Raw genomic sequence first — 15,822 nt, 5'->3', positions numbered from 1 at the left:
ACAGTAATAAATACTTTTTACACCTTGTCCCCGTATACACATGCTGATGTATTTTCCTACCCTCCATCCTGCAAAGCACACTGAACTTTCTTTTATGGTTTATCCTACTTCATTAAAAAAATACTGGTTGTAACCAAATGAGCTCAGTTTGAGACCCACTATAGTAAGTCATGACCCAGTTTAACAAATGCTCTTCTATAGCGCATCCAGGGTGATCTTTCCAGAGTCCAAATCTGATCATTTCTCTCCTTTGCTTTTACTCCTTGAGTCCTTTCCTCCTTCACTTGCAACCCAGATCAAAGATGCTGCTAAGGCTGCTGGTCATCCCACCCCCCCACCGCGCTCCAGCCTCACACCAGCCTCTCCTCCAGGGACCAGGGGACTCAGACCATGGCTCACCAGCCCTGTTCTCGCTCCCAAATCTTCCCTGCTCCCCGTGCCTGCCTGGCTCTGCCCATGCTTTAAGTCACGGCTGAAAGGGTGGTTTCTTGCTGAGTCCCTGGGTTAGGTGAGAACCCCAAGCTGTAGGTTCTCCTGGCATTTCTCCCGTGTGGGACTCGCCACGATGGAATCCCGACACATCTCTGCGTCGGCTCAGCTTTGTTAACGTCCTCCGCCAGGCTTCGAACTCTAAGTGCAGTGACTACGTGTCTTGTTCCCTAATCACCCCCAGGGCCTGGCACCGAGCAGGCAGGCAGCATGTACTTGCTGGATGTGCGAGGGCAGGACACACTACTCCCCAGGGTGCTCCCTCACCCCGTCACGCTGGTCCTTGTGCCGCAGCCGCGAGCAGTCATCAGTCTCCATGCTGTCCTTGTCCTCTGCAGCACCGCCCAACACCAGACTATGGCGGGTCTGGTCGAAGAGAGCAATCACCTCTTCTTGGAGGGTCTCACAGACGTTCAGCACCAGCTGGGAGTACTGGGGGATGTCACTCACTGCAGAGCACAGGCAGGGAGGGACACGGTCATGCTCACCATGTCAACTCTCAGGGCACACCGACGTCCCCTCCCCAGATGGGCAGAGAATGTACGGTGCTGAGAGGAGATCTGCCCAGGCTGTGGGACAGATAGGAGAGAAAAAGAGTGTTTTGTTTCTTGTGTTTAAAGATTTATTTATTTTGAGAGAGAGAGAGCACAAGCAGGGGGGAGCAGCAAAGGGAGAGGGAGAAGCAGGCTTCCCCGCTGAGCAAGGAGCCCGATGCGGGGCTCTATCCCAGGACCCTGGGATCATGACCTGAGCCGAAGGCAGATGCTTAACCAACTGAGCCACCCAGGCGCCCTGAAAAAGAGTTTCATTGACATGTGTTCCAAGACTGTCAGCTCAAACCACACAGCAGAAATGTGTGGCACAAAACCAGATGAAGGCCCGCCTGGCCGGCTGTCAGTGGGGCGGGGAGACCGCTGTCCCCACTCCCCTCTGCCCCTCACCTCTCATCTCCTTCATCTGCAACACTGTGATGAACGCCGAGAACACCTTGGCCTTGGTCTTCTCCATGAGCTGCTGGTCTGCCTGCAGTACTCCTTCTAGAATCTCCGTCAAGGGCCCAAGGATTTCATCTGCAGACCCTAACTCCCTAGAAACAATAAGGGGCAGAGAGGGAGGGAGAACACACCCCACGTAAAGGCGACAAAATGCCCCTGCTTCATCTCAGGAGGCCCGCCAGGCAGCCTGTCTAGCCCCCATCTGTTTGCTAGGTCAGGCCTGTTCCACACCCGTTTTCTCCCCTTCAGGAAAGTGAAGGGTCAGTAACAAGGGGAGGGCAGGCCCCCCACCCCCCCGGCACAGTGCTCACCCCTTCCACTTCCGGAGAAGGATGAGCAGCAGAGTGCACATCATGGAGCCGAGGCGGAGGCAGTTCACGGAGGCTGGCACCAGTAGCTGAGGGGAGACAGCCGACTGCTCAGAAGTCGGGTTTCCTGTGAGCCGCCATGGCTGGAAGATCTGAGCTCCGCCCACAGGACCCCCTTTCAGCCTCCTGCCTTTCCTTCCCAGCAGCGAGCTCACTGGCCTGGGCCAGAGGCGCGAGCCCATGGAGTGGCACTGCAGCCTCAGGCCTCCCAGGCCGCCCGAGGCCCTTGGCCCGACTGCTGGGCAACTACACACTCATGAGCTGCTCCTGGGCTCTGGGGACCTTCTCCTTAGAAGGAATGTGGAATCTCCCAGACACACTTACTAAGGCTTTGGTCCCATCAAGCACGTCAAGAAAGAGCTGGCTACGCACCGCACGGTCTGTCAGGTGCATTACCTCCGCCTACAAAGGAACAGGAAAAAAATGGCATTGGGGAAAATTTTCTAGACTTTAGAAGCCACGAAATGTAGGGTCCTCTGTCAGGCAATTAGCCACTGATAAGTCACAGTCTTCCTAATTGTCTCCCTGCTGTTTCTTTGTCCACCCTGAGATGTGGTCAAAATCGGGTCAGGTTCACCTCCTCCTCCTGACGATGTCCCTCTTCTGCTCAGACCCTTCAAAGGCTTCCTTCCCAGTGCTCTGGAAATACAAACAAGGCCAAGAGCCCCCTGCCCCCGAATCTGGTGCAAAGGATTCCAGTATCACTCCCACTTGTGCTCACCCCATTTTGGCCCTCCCAGTCTCCTTAGCTACCAAGAGCTACCAAGCTCTTTTCCGCTCTGGACCCTTGTACATATGATACCAATTGCCGAGACTACTCTTTCCCACAGGTTCTCTGCCTGGAAAGCGCCTCTGTACATACGGTCTCAGCTTGGCCATCGCCTCCGCGGAGATAGCCTCTCTGACGGCTCCTATCCTACTCAAGTACTCACTACCCTAGCATCCTGATTATTTCCCTCCTAGTGAATTATCACCTCAACCTACATTTCTTTAGGAATTTGTTTACCATTTGCTTTCCTCGTGGGCCACTCTCCACAACATCAAAGACCTTATCTGCCCTATTCACTGCTGTATCCCCGAGTGCCTGACACATGGTGACCATTCTGTTAATACCTGTTAAAAGAATAAGTGAATGGTCAGGATCCTAGACTGAATCAGATAGTTCTCCTAAGAGGAAAGAGGATGGCAGGACTTTCGGAGCTACAATTCAAGACCTGCTGCCTATCCTGTACCGCCCGGGAACATAGTTAAGAAGACTGTCCCAACTTTGGGTGGTAACGGACGGTCACCAGACTTATCGTGGGAACCCTTTCATGGTGTATAAAAATACTGAATCATTCTGATGTCCACTTGAAACCAACAGAACATATGTCAATTATGCTTTAATTAAAAAAAAAAGAGCTGCTGCCCAGCTAAAGCCTAAAGGCAGGTGACACACAGGCTACCCAAGCAGGAATTGAGCATTCCCCAGAGACCGCCTTGCCCTCTGCTGTGTCTGCAGTCTCTGGGGCCGCAACCACAGTGACACAGCAATGTCCCAAGGTCGTGGGCAGTCTGGTACAGGGAACGAGTCACTTGTGGAAGATATAAGAGTACGCTTGGAAAAAAAAAAAGAGTACGCTTGGAACAAAGGACATCCATTAAGCCCAAGTTATTCATGAAGTCAAGATATCAATCTGGATTCCCCAAGGAGGAACAGTTCAACACTAAGTCCACACTGCACAACATGACGGGGTGAAACCACACACACACAGACACACAAAGAAAAAGTGCAGACTCTTCTCAAATGCTAACTCTCTCTCTAAAAACCAACTCTCAGTAAACATAGCACACAGATAATGCCTCTGTTCTTTTTCTAAGACCAGGAAACGCAGTTTCTAGAAGCAATGAAAACAAACTGCTCTCTAGAGAGGGTGCTGCTGCAGCTGCCCCAGCTGCCTGCTGACCAGTCCACAAATATTTACCTAGTACGCACAGGTCACACACCTGAACGGGTGACATGACATGTGCAGGAGAAGCAGATGGAGGAAGGGGGCCCCTGAGACCCATCCAGGGCTGCAAGGGCAGCTCCAGGAGGCTTTTATGAATGTCACAAAAAATTTTAAATCACTTCTCTGCATTTTTCTTCAGGGTCCCTTGTTGCATCCAACATCCTGAACAGCCCACAGAAGCCCCCATCTACTGGCACAGAACTGTTACACTGTAGCTGTCAGGGAATATCCCTGGTTCATCCTTCATCCCAAGGGGCTGCATCTGTTAGGCATTCCGGCACACAGTTGTATGAAAGCCACTCCAGTGAATACCCAAGTGAAAACCACTCCAAGAGGCTCTTACGTGACTGGTGGCAATGATGAGGAGCATCCTCCAGGCGGAGACCAGCATCTGATACTCCACCAGGGAGGTGCAGCTGCTGCCCTCTGTGTCGGCTGTGTGAACTGCCAATGACTTGACGTAGCCTGACCAGTAGGCAAAGCGTTTCTCGCTGGAAAATTTCTTAAGCGTATCTTTTAATGACTGATCTAATGAGCCCCTAGAGTGTCAAGAAAAAACAAAACCTACAGTTACGTTTTGAAAACGGATGGAAATGTGATGGGCACAGACCCCTGTCCAGGCAGAGAAAGCGACCTCACTTGGGCTTAAAGGCAGACGGCTCCAGTCACCTCCACTGTGTGGGGCTCATACTTCTGCTCAACATAATGGGTTAGGTTGAGGCCTTTTCCAGGATTCCTCCTCCATAAAATCCCAGGCACATGGAGTTTGCTTCACCATAACTCTCTCTGACAATCATAAATGCCATCAATGGACCGGCCAGGGACACAACTCAGCGGCCCTCCATAAATGGCTCCAAACCAGCGCTCTCCTCTGTCTTGGCTCAAAGAGCCCCACACCCGGTGGCAGGCCATCGCGCACCCCTCACCCAAACCTTAAATTAAAATCTCAAAGGGGAAGGACTCACTTAACTACATAGTATATCTCCAAGCAAATTATCTTCATGATGAGGGCACAGGTTTCCAGGACGCTGGGCTGTGGAGGAGGAGAGCAGAGCAGACATCAATCATGAGGAGAGCCTCTTCCCCGGTGTCCCCGACGATGGAACAGAGCAGGGACCTGATACTTGGAAAACAAGGAAGCCCAATTTCTATCGGATGTGAATGGGCATCTGCAATGTCGGGTCCACAGGGTCTCCAAGTGAGCAGAGAAGACCACAGAGCCATCAACACAGAGCAGGGCATGCCACTTCCCTTCCCAAGCGAGAGATATCAAAGGGAGAGGAAGCAAACACGCCTCTGAGAAAGAAATTTCCAGTGAAGAAAACACTCCCGTTGCTTAATGAGGGGATGCATCATTTCCTACATCTCAGTCTCACCGCCCAGCCTGTCCTCCCAGGGACTCTCCTCCCCTGTCCCACCCTTCACCCTGGCTTACCTCAGAGGTTTCTGAGGGAGGAGAAAGGGTTCCAAACAGTGGACTGGTTAAATTCTCCCAAAACTTGGGTCTGAAAGGAAAATACATTTGGAAATCATACTTTTCTCACGCAGGCCTTCCCGAAGTTCTGTCCACCCGCTTCGGCTGGTTACTTGTCCGTACTGTACCCATCTCAATCCTAACATGAGTCACCTGCACCTACATAAATGCAACTGGTTCCACAGATAAAATTATGTTTTCTTGTTAAGAAGCACAATTGTATGTATGTTCTAGAGTTGACCAATAAAAATTCTGATTTGTGCCACCATACACTTTTCCCAGAGCCCCACAAAGAAGAGAGTGGGGAAGGAATAAGGACGCAGACTCCTGTGGTCAGCCTTCTGAATGTCCCTTCCCTTCGTGCAAACAGGGTCCTGGAGAATAGGGGGTTTCATTCAGTTCAAGGACTCGAGCAAGCCACTCTGATCTGAAGCTACTGTTTCTCAAGAATGATGGATTTTGAAGGGGTTAGCGAAAAGGGAAGAACGCACAGGCAGGACAAGGAGGGCACCCTCAGATAAACACATCTCTGCCTTTTGGTAAAGAGGACACGTGCCAGCAGCAGCAGAGAATGACTCAGAGTCACGCTCCCGCACAACAAACCAGCCCCTAAGCACTTCTCATGCGTCGGCCAAGTGAGCGGTCACAACGAACCTCCCAAGTATAAACTACTGTGACTCCCGTCTTGCAGACACGAGGCTTGGAAGGCAATCCCTCCCGGAGTCAGACTCACTTGGTTCTGAGGACCAGCATGGCACTGTCCCGCCGGTCCTGCCACAGGGCGTGCAGGAAGGCAATGGCTGCCCGATGCAGCAGGGGCGGACACCAATAGCGGTCCTGCTGCTGGGAATCGATCAGCTCCAGCACCGCGTGGAGGCAGCTCCACACGCCAAGGCTGAATTCCTGCAAGAGGGCCAAGCGAGAGTTCAGTCCCTCAGCCTCCACCGGCCAAGCGCACCCTCCTCCCAGGGAGCCGCCTCCCAGCTTCATCCCAGGCGCGGGCTCACCTTAGAGCCATCGCTGCCATCCTTCACCTCCAGATTCAGAAACAGCTCGATGAGGCCTGGCTGAGTTTCTACCGCAACTGTGAGGAACTCCAGAATCATGACTTTGATGCGCATGTCCTCAATCTTGCTCTGCAGCCGGGTCAGGAAGGCATCTCGAATGGCAGCCGCATCGTTGCCGAGGCAGGCATATACTGACATCGGGGCCACCTGGTGGAGACCCAACACACAGACGTAGGGCTCTACATTCAGAAAAACCTTGACAAGCTCCTGCAGAAGGGTACTGGAGAACTCGAAGAAAACGCGCAGAAAGGGAAACATCCAGATGTACAGCTCCGGGGTAGAAGGGACATTGCGTCAAACTACAGTACAAAACGCCCACCGATTCACAGAAGAAATAGTAATCAACATAAAAACATGCACGACCTCTCTCGTGGTTAAAGAAATGCAAGGTAAAAAACAAGATGAAAAAACTGATGGGGATACAAGACTTGGTGTTATGAGTACAAACTGTCGGGGCGCCGGGCTGGCTCAGCAGGTGGAGCGTGCGACTCCTGATCTTGGAGCAGTGGGTTCAAGCCCCACGATGGGTGTGAAGATTATGTTTAAAAAAAAAAAAAAAGAGCATAAACTGTTACAATCCTTTATGGAGGACAATTTAGAAATGTCTAAAAATTTTAAATGTTTACTAATACCTAATTTTTAGGAACTGAAAACAGAAGTTTATGGAACTCTAGGGACAACAGTCCTGCAGCACTGCCTGTAATAGTGGAAGATAAAAAAACAGCCCAAATCAATTAGGATGCATCCATTCTGGGGCACGCCATGTAAGCATCAAAGACAATAAAGTAGCCCAAATGTGCCCATGTGGAAAGACTGCAAGATCTGGTGTTCCGTGAAGAAAGCTAGTCATAAAACAGTATGTATGAGGCCATTCTACTTTTGTAAAGAACAAAAGAACACACCAAACATCCTTTAATACATAAGCACAGATAAAAAAAAATCTGCCTGGGTGGCTTAGTCCGTTGAACGACCGACTCTTGGTTTTGGCTCAGGTCATGATCTCAGGGTTGTGAGATCGAGCCCCGCATCGGGCTTTTTTTTTTTTTTTTAAAGATTTTATTTATTTATTCGAGTGAGAGAGAATGAGAGATAGCGCGAGAGGGAAGAGGGCCAGAGGGAGAAGCAGACTCCCTGCTGAGCAGGGAGCCCGACGTGGGACTCGATCCCAGGACTCCAGGATCACGACCCGAGCCGAAGGCAGTCGCTTAACCAACTGAGCCACCCAGGCGCCCCGCATCGGGCTTTTTAACCTGCTTGGGATTCTCCCTCTCCCTCTGCACATCACCCCCCACGCCCCCCGGTTCATGCACACACTCGCAAGTCGCTCTCTCAAATAAATAAATAAATAAACAAAATCTTTAAGAGTCAGAGAAGTCCAAGTTAGCTGTTTCTCTTGAAAGAAGGCAGGAGCAGTCTCAAGCACGAAGTTAGCTTTCTGGGGCTTTGCCTGATTAAGTGGGAACCTACCGTGGCCAGACGTTTCAGCAACTGGATGGCAAGACGTGGTAAAGCAGGATCATGTTTGTGGTAGATGTATTTGGCAAGAACAGCAATGAGGTTGTTCCCATGGGCACCTGAAGAAGCACAGGAAACAGGTTAGACATCAAGTGTGTCTGAGTCAAGCTCCTAAGAGAGGCTGTCAGTCACAACGGCCTACACACATGAGGGATTTTACTGCCCTCAAGTACTGGGAGGGCCAGAGCAAATCCAGGTGGCCATACCATTGTTTTTTGTTTTTTTTTGTTTTTTCCGTAGCCAAGGGGATACACAGGATTTGGAGGTAAATGGCCAATCCAATTCATTAAGAGCAGCAAGAGAGACATTTTGAAAACAACAGATTGTCTCTTAACAGGTTAGAAAAAGACATCACACTGAAGAACTGCACTGAAATGCAAAAATTATCAAAATCCCAAAATGATACAAGTAGAATAGGTCTTAGACATTACCCAACCACCTACTTAAGTGAGGAAACAGGGTCCCAAAGGGATTAAATTAATAGTGTAAGGCCAAAGAGTCAAACAGTCAATATTTACCACAAACTTTTCTCCATGATTCACAAGTAGTAATCTTACCTCCATTGTAATCTGATAAGGTAGGTACTACTATTATCCTCATTTTATAGACGAGAAACACGAGGCACAGTTGCTTAATAATGAGCCCAAAGGGACGCCTGGGTGGCTCAGTTGGTTAAGCGACTGCCTTCGGCTCAGGTCATGATCCTGGAGTCCCGGGATCGAGTCCCGCATCGGGCTCCCTGCTCGGCAGGGAGCCTGCTTCTCCCTCTGACCCTCCCCCCCTCTCATGTGCTCTCTCTCTCTCATTCTCTCTCTCAAATAAATAAATAAAATCTTTAAAAAAAAATAAGTAAATAAAATCTTTAAAAAATAGTAATTGCTGGGCACCTGGGTGGCTCAGTCGGTTAAGCAACTGCCTTCGGCTCAGGTCATGATCCTGGAGTCCCGGGATCGAGTCCCGCATTGGGCTCCCTGCTCGGCAGGGAGCCTGCTTCTCCCTCTGACCCTCCCCCCTCTCATGTGCTCTCTGTCTCTCTTTCTCTCTCTCTCAAATAAATAAAATCTCTAAAAAAAAAAAAAATAATGAGCCCAAGGTAACACGGCTGATTAGAGCCACAATGTGAAGCCAGGCAGTCTGACTGTGGACACGGATTCTTTACTATTCTGTCATCAACAGGAGGCAGAAGTGAAGGACATTCCAGCCCTCGTTTCTAAGTCCAGGATAGGAGCTGGTGATCATTCCCACATTCCCTCCAGGAATTAGTCAGACAATACTGCTGGCCTCTAACAACACAGCCTGAAGTATGTCCTTGTGGGTAGAAGCACTGCTGGTCGGAAGAGCAATACATACCATGCTGTGTGAGAGCCTGTTCCAGGGGGGACACCACATTAGAAGGCGGTTTCAGCCGAATAACATTGTTGGTGACGGAGAATGCCAGTTTCACTGTCTTGATAAGCAGCTGGCCCTGCCCCTGGCCCTCTGCCCCATCACTAGGGTGCCAAATGGAAACCAAAGTTGATTCAGACAACATGACTTCATTTGCAACATATGTGCTCTCATGAATTAGATTCCCAACAATAATCCCAGAGTTCAACAGCTTCTGTTAGAGGCCCCAGTCCAAACTAGGAGAGAGGAGGAGCAATCAACTCCCTTTGCTATGTGCCAGTCTACACAGCAGCCACTAGGGTAGAGAAAGGCTACGTCCTCGGGGAAACAAGACTGTCTTTAAAAAGCCACCACACATTAACTTACACTGGAATTCAGAGAACATGCAGGCACAATAAAGATAAATGGGGAAGGGGAGAGGGAGCCCTACCTTCGGGGCTGAGCAGCCATCACCATGTCGATGGTGTCCACACCGACGCCCATGATATTGATCACTGTCTGCCCTGCTTCTGTGTAGGCTAGGCTGCAAATGCAGAGAGACTGCAGGCTGGGGCTGTGACTGCAAGACAGACACGTTCCAAGTTACTAGGGAGCTACCAAGTTCATTACTGGAAGGGAAGGGCACTGTCCAAACTGAACCAACTGGACATCAGTGATACAGAGCAGCTCTCTGCCAGATGAATACACTCTGATCACTTTCCTTAAATAGATTTGATCTTAGGGGCGCCTGGGTGGCTCAGTCAAACGTTTGCCTTCAGCTCAGGTCATGATCTCGGGGTCCTGGGATTGAGCCCTGCATAGGGCTCCCTGCTCAGCGGGGAGTCTGCTTCTCCCTTTCCCCCCTCCCCACCTTGTGGGTGCACATGTGCGCTTCTCTCTCGAATGAATAAAAATCCTAAAAAATAAATAAAATAAATAGACTTGATCTTAGAAACCACCCTGAAAAGCTATCTTAATGTCTTACCAATTAATGGATATATTTACTGAAGTGAATAATTATTAGTCCATACAATGGACTGCACAGAACCATTAAACAAGACAGATCTGTATGAAGTGGCATGGAAATGAAATTCCAGAGCAGTCAGTACAAGCAGAGGAAAACACCAAGCAGAAAACATACTAACTTCATAGTCATCTCCAAGAAGCAGGTTTAGGAAGGGCGCTTTCTATTTCCCAATGAATATTTGTAACTTTTGTCAAGATCATAAAAAACAAATTCTGTGTGTGTGTGTGTGTGTGCACGCATGCACAATCTCACTGGGGGTAAGTTTGTTTCCGCTTCAGTTCTCTTCTCGACCCATAGGGAGAAAGGATACAGTCCAGTGGAAAGCAAATCAGAACCTCAAGAGTACTGAGTTCTGGGCTAAGGCAAACTGAGTTCTCTGGAAAAGGAGGGGGCTCCCCACAGCAGAAGCCCCTGTCTTCCCTTGGGGAGCGGTGGCACCCGGGCGTACCCAGCTCGAGCAGTCACACCCCGCCCCCATACCTGCCGTGTAGGTCTGCCTCGTGGCACAGATTCAGGATCGCATGAATCAGCTCCAGGATCAGGCAACCTGGACTCCAGAAAAGACACAGCAATGATGTGGCCTTGTGTGATGACCCTCACCCCAAGAAAGGGGAAGACAAGATCTCCAGGGAGCCAGGAGTCACTCAAGTGTTCCCTGCGCACGCCTTCCTTACCAATCTGTTCTCTCACACCATGGGAGTTGTAACGCCACTTGTGATAACCGGGAAGCATCTCCTTCAGCACAAACATGACACAGGGCACCAGCCCTTGGCTCTGGGTACTTCCCAGCTGCCCCTACAAGAAACCATGCTGTGAGAACTTACACCTTTTAAGTGTCGGCAGGAGGCCAACCTGAAATGTAAACCTAATTCTGTCAGACTCCAAAATCTATTTTTCAGACTGAGTTGTGACCCGTTAGTGGATTGTGAAATCAGCTTATTAGAAAATATCCGAGGGGCACCTGGGTGGCTTAGTCATTAAGCATCTGCCTTCGGCTCAGGTCATGATCCCAGGGTCCTGGGATCGAGCCCCGCATCGGGCTCCCCGCTCTGCGGGAAGCCTGCTTCTACCTCTCCTGCTCCTCCTGCTTGTGTTCCCTCTCTGGCTTTCTGTCAAATAAATAAAATAAAATCTTAAAAAAAAAAAAGAAAAGAAAGAAAATATCCGAATGCCTTTTGCATTGTCAGAGTAGTGCTGAATTGTGAAACTCCGCTTCAGGGGTCCACAAACACATGTGTATACTGAGTCATGATATAAAACATACATATTACCCTGGGCTACAGATAAAGTACCCATTACAGAATCTGGCACATAGTCAATACTCAATACACAGAAACCGTTAATGCCGTAACCTCAGGACAACTGGGGGGCCTGCACAGACATGAGGACTATAGTAGAAGAGAAACTATTTTGGATGATCTCATCTAACCAGCTCTTACCTTGACAAGAGTGGTGATCAAGCGCAAAAAGGCAACAGTGACCCCGTACTCGCCCTGGGGCTGCTCGCTGTTCATCAAGAGGCTTCCGTACCCTCCGGCATTCATCCCCTCCGCACTGGGAGAGAACAGAGGCAGGGGAATCAGGGTGGGGCAATCTCAGGGTTTCCAGAAACTAATCACAGAGCATTCTTGTTATTACCTAGATGGCTTGGGCCCCAAACAGGAAATCTCTACAAAAGAATTCATCAAATCTAGGCTTTCTACCCAAGGTGAACATTAAGAACATGTTTTATTGATGTACAACCTCAAGAGGTTTAAAGTAAAGAAATCAAATAAACATCCAAAAATATCTTTTTGTCTTACAAGTAAGAGAGGGCAAAGAGAATGCTCAGGTAGGAAAATGGAGCCTGTGTATTAACTGTCCAGCAGGTGAGCTCAAGTACCCATGAAACAAGGAAAGGTACGGAGTGACTAAGAAAGGGAAGCCAAGTCTCTGGATCTAGACACTTCTGGATTCTCTAGGCTGGAGAGTTAACTCCCATGCACCTAGGGTGGTTGCTCCTGGATGAGAAATACATCCATGGGGAAACTTCTTTAAAAAGAATGAAGCTAGTCTGGACCTGAAACGTATCTGGTGCTCCCCGGGAATATGCCCTACCCAACCTAAGAAGACCTGGCTCACCTAATCATCTGACTCATGTTGGAGACCTGGTGGGCCACGAATGGTAAAAAGCCTGTGTGACGAAGATCAGTCCAGACCTGAGAAGGGAAAAGAAGAGCCCAATGTCCACGTGTCTTCAGGTATCCACCAAGTGCACCCTTTTTTGGCTCTTAGGAAGACTTGGTGTCTCTCACCTTTGCTGGATTCCGGGCAGCCAAAACAGTCAAGCAATTGACACAAGAAGCAATGACGTCCACTGGTGGGGAGATCACTGTCGTTAGCCTGGTTGGAGAACAGTGCACTCTACTCGGTAAAATGAATAACATAACTTGTTCCACCACAAATATTTTCCAGTTCTCTCTGCCCAAGTCCCTCCTCCCAGCAGGGTTAGAAACACAGGAAGGCCCTCAGCTGGGGATAGTATCACGCCAGGGTTTCCCTCAGAGGAACGAGCGTGGATGTTAACCCAGCAGGTGTGTGACCAGATGCTTACCGCTGCAGCAGCATGTAGATGCGGGACGTGATGGGCAAGAGACAGTCTGCTATGGACAGATCTGTGCTGATGACCTTATGGACCAGATCAATGATGGGTCTGACCCGCTGGCAGTGCTGGATGACATCTGTGGGGAAAGAAAGCACACAATTCCTTCAAGATCATGGAATAGTCTCTGAGACCCAGATAAACACTACACTTATCCCAGTCTGGATGGTTTTCAATTTTATCTTGAGATTCTCTGTCTGTCCAAATCTAAGCATGGCCATTTTTCCTTCCCGTAGTCCTGTCTCGCCGAGTGGACCTTACCTGCAGTGGAAACGACATGCAGCAGCATTTCAATCTCGCAGGTAAAGAGGGTCCAGCTGCTGTAGGAGTACTCCCAGCGTACCAGGTAAGCCCTGTCGTCCAGCACTACTTGGCCCATGGTGCCCTGAGGTATGCGAAGGTTGGTCTGACCCCCTAAGGGAGAAAGGAAAGGAAATGAGTCTAATATCTGGGAATACAATAGGAAAAAGTGACTCCTACATCAGACACCAATATTTACTCACACAGAGAAGGACACTCTCTTCCTAGTAGCTAACACTGATAGACTGGTTCCACCCAAGTTACAGCATGTGTCAGAATTCCCTTTCTTCTCAAGGCTGAATATCCCACTATATATATGTGCCACATTTTATCAATTTCATCTGTTGGTGGACACTTATTTAAAATTGTTTTTGTAGGGGCGCCTGGGTGGCTCAGTCGTTAAGCGTCTGCCTTCGGCTCAGGTCATGATCCCAGGGTCCTGGAATCGAGCCCCACGTTGGGCTCCCTGCTCCGATGGAAGCCTGCTTCTCCCTCTCACACTCCCCCTGCTTGTGTTCCCTCTCTCGCTGTGTCTCTGTCAAATAAATAAAATCTTTTAAAAAATTGTTTTTGTATATGCCCTTTTATCCAACAACCCTGCTTTAGGAACCCAGTGTGCTAAAAATAAAAGCACCAGTGTATAAGGGGACATGTACCCAAGGCAGCATTGTTTGTAGTGGCAAAAACCTGACATGGCCTACATGTCCTTTAGAAGGAAAAAGATACAAGATTCTGGAACATCCAGAATAATTCTGTAGTTACTAAAAAGAATGGGTCAGATCCGTATATAAGAAAAGCAACCTCCAGGATGAATCTAGGAGAGCGTACACAGTATGTAAAAGGATGCACATCAGTTCTTAACACTGACTACCCAACAGACAAGTCTCAACAGGCGAACTCTGTAAAGTGTAGATCGGTGCCGTGTCTCTTGTTGCAATGAACATGCATTATTTTTTAAATAAAACAATCTTATGATGTATAAAAGGGAGAAATGCACTAAGTTATCAACAAGTATAGTGGAGAGAAGGAACTGCTTTAAAGGCAGCTTGCAAGAGCGCCTGGGTGGCTCAGTCGTTAAGCGTCTGCCTTCGGCTCGGGTCATGAGCCCAGGGTCCTGGGATTGAGCCCCACATTGGGCTCCCTGCTCAGTGGGAAGCCTGCTTCTCCCTCTCCCACTCCCTCTGCTTGTGTTCCCTCTCTCGCTGTGTCTCTCTCTGTCAAATAAATAAAATCTTTAAAAAAAATAAAGGCAGCTTAAAAAAAAAAAAAGTTAAAGCAGCAAAGATGAAGCCTAAACGGAGGCTGAGGAAAAAGAGCTACTGAACCAGGGTCTCTCCATCTTACCAAGAGGATAAAGGAGTTTGGATGTTTGCCTCCGCCAGAGAGTTCCATCTTCATGGGAGATCACATCATGGGGCTTGTGCTTATAAAGTTCATTGTAGAAAGACATCTTATCCAAGAAACTATACACCTGCCAACATGCAGAAAAAAATCCAGCCACATGTTTACCTGGGGGACGTGGAAGGAGTCCCACGTTCACTTCTCTGCTCTTTAGCCAGACCATGTATGTGGGGACTCTCGAACTTCGCACGAACCCGCCTCCGCACTCCTTGCCAGCCCTCACCATCCTCTTATGCTGAAGTCGAGGACCCCTCACAGCACAGACAGTTGGCTCTCCTGAACAGTGGGTGTTCACTGCTCAAATGACATTGACTGTGTGGCTTTATTAGGTACTCCCTCCTTGTGTCTACTGTTATTCTCTGCCAATGAGATAGTAAGAAACTCTGTATTTTGTCCTACTCCCACCGCACCTACAATAGTTACTTAATTTTATAGACTTGAGGCACTATCTCTGGCAACGTCCGTTCAACTTCAGACTAATTCTTGCTGTGGCAGTGGCACCCCCAAAATAGCTCCCACACTCTGAATTCAGGCATCTAACCGAACCACCTACCTTTTTGGCAGTGGACTTCCCTGATACGAGGGCTCGCAGCAACTGTAGGAGAGGGGAGAGGAGATGGGGGAACATCCCACAGACACTGTCCAGAATGATCCCAAGCCCGGAGGTTGGCTCCTATGGTGAGAGAAGTCACTGACCTTCATGTTATCCATCGATTAACACATCTCCAGACTGCCTAGCAATCATAAGAAAACCTAAAACAAATCCTTTCCTTCAGGCAGATATCATCACTCCTCCCTAACAATTTAAGACTTCCACATTTCCACTGAAAATGGCTATCAACAGCAGATTGTCAAGAAAAGAGAACACCACTGCCTCCAATGACCTCTTCCTGGCCATCCTCTCTATCGGAAGACAACGGCGTTCACCTCCTCACGGACATGTCTCCAATAAAGTGAAAAGCACCAAACAACATGCCAGCATTTAAGTCACCACACATGGGCAACAGATCCTCAACCTAAATATTGTTTCATACTGCCTTCTCCCAGAACAGTGTGAGTCGAGGCTGGATAGCAACTCAGGAAGAAGAGGTAAGACATACAGGCCTATCAGTCAGGCCACAGTACCAAAGAGAACAGATTTATTCATCAGCTAGACCCTGGGGCTTCAGGCTGCTATCAATGTTAAGCC

General features: G+C 49.0%; 1 protein-coding gene across 1 annotated transcript in view; it reads right to left on the bottom strand.

The window, feature by feature from the left end:
• Positions 1–15,822, bottom strand: part of NUP188 (nucleoporin 188) — a 48,175-nt gene that overhangs the window by 4,589 nt on the left and 27,764 nt on the right. Inside the window, exons 14-34 of the mRNA XM_045883293.3 lie at positions 15,187–15,306; positions 14,577–14,703; positions 13,194–13,346; positions 12,885–13,011; positions 12,586–12,673; positions 12,413–12,489; positions 11,731–11,845; positions 10,966–11,086; positions 10,772–10,838; positions 9,716–9,844; positions 9,250–9,389; positions 7,852–7,958; positions 6,325–6,531; positions 6,051–6,220; positions 5,279–5,348; positions 4,809–4,876; positions 4,187–4,382; positions 2,177–2,254; positions 1,796–1,881; positions 1,431–1,576; positions 757–938 (exon numbers count right to left, since the gene is read on the bottom strand). Of these exons, the coding sequence (XP_045739249.2) occupies positions 757–938; positions 1,431–1,576; positions 1,796–1,881; positions 2,177–2,254; positions 4,187–4,382; positions 4,809–4,876; positions 5,279–5,348; positions 6,051–6,220; positions 6,325–6,531; positions 7,852–7,958; positions 9,250–9,389; positions 9,716–9,844; positions 10,772–10,838; positions 10,966–11,086; positions 11,731–11,845; positions 12,413–12,489; positions 12,586–12,673; positions 12,885–13,011; positions 13,194–13,346; positions 14,577–14,703; positions 15,187–15,306 (2,574 nt within the window). The remainder of the gene's footprint in view (positions 1–756; positions 939–1,430; positions 1,577–1,795; positions 1,882–2,176; positions 2,255–4,186; positions 4,383–4,808; positions 4,877–5,278; positions 5,349–6,050; positions 6,221–6,324; positions 6,532–7,851; positions 7,959–9,249; positions 9,390–9,715; positions 9,845–10,771; positions 10,839–10,965; positions 11,087–11,730; positions 11,846–12,412; positions 12,490–12,585; positions 12,674–12,884; positions 13,012–13,193; positions 13,347–14,576; positions 14,704–15,186; positions 15,307–15,822) is intronic.

Source organism: Mirounga angustirostris, unplaced genomic scaffold (assembly GCF_029215605.1).
Source record: "Mirounga angustirostris isolate CCGP_5_RB_7025 unplaced genomic scaffold, mMirAng1.0.hap1 SCAF_15, whole genome shotgun sequence".
NCBI classification, from domain to species: domain Eukaryota; kingdom Metazoa; phylum Chordata; class Mammalia; order Carnivora; family Phocidae; genus Mirounga; species Mirounga angustirostris.
Note: the sequence above shows the minus strand (reverse complement) of the source record. Positions and strands in the feature narration are given on the sequence as shown.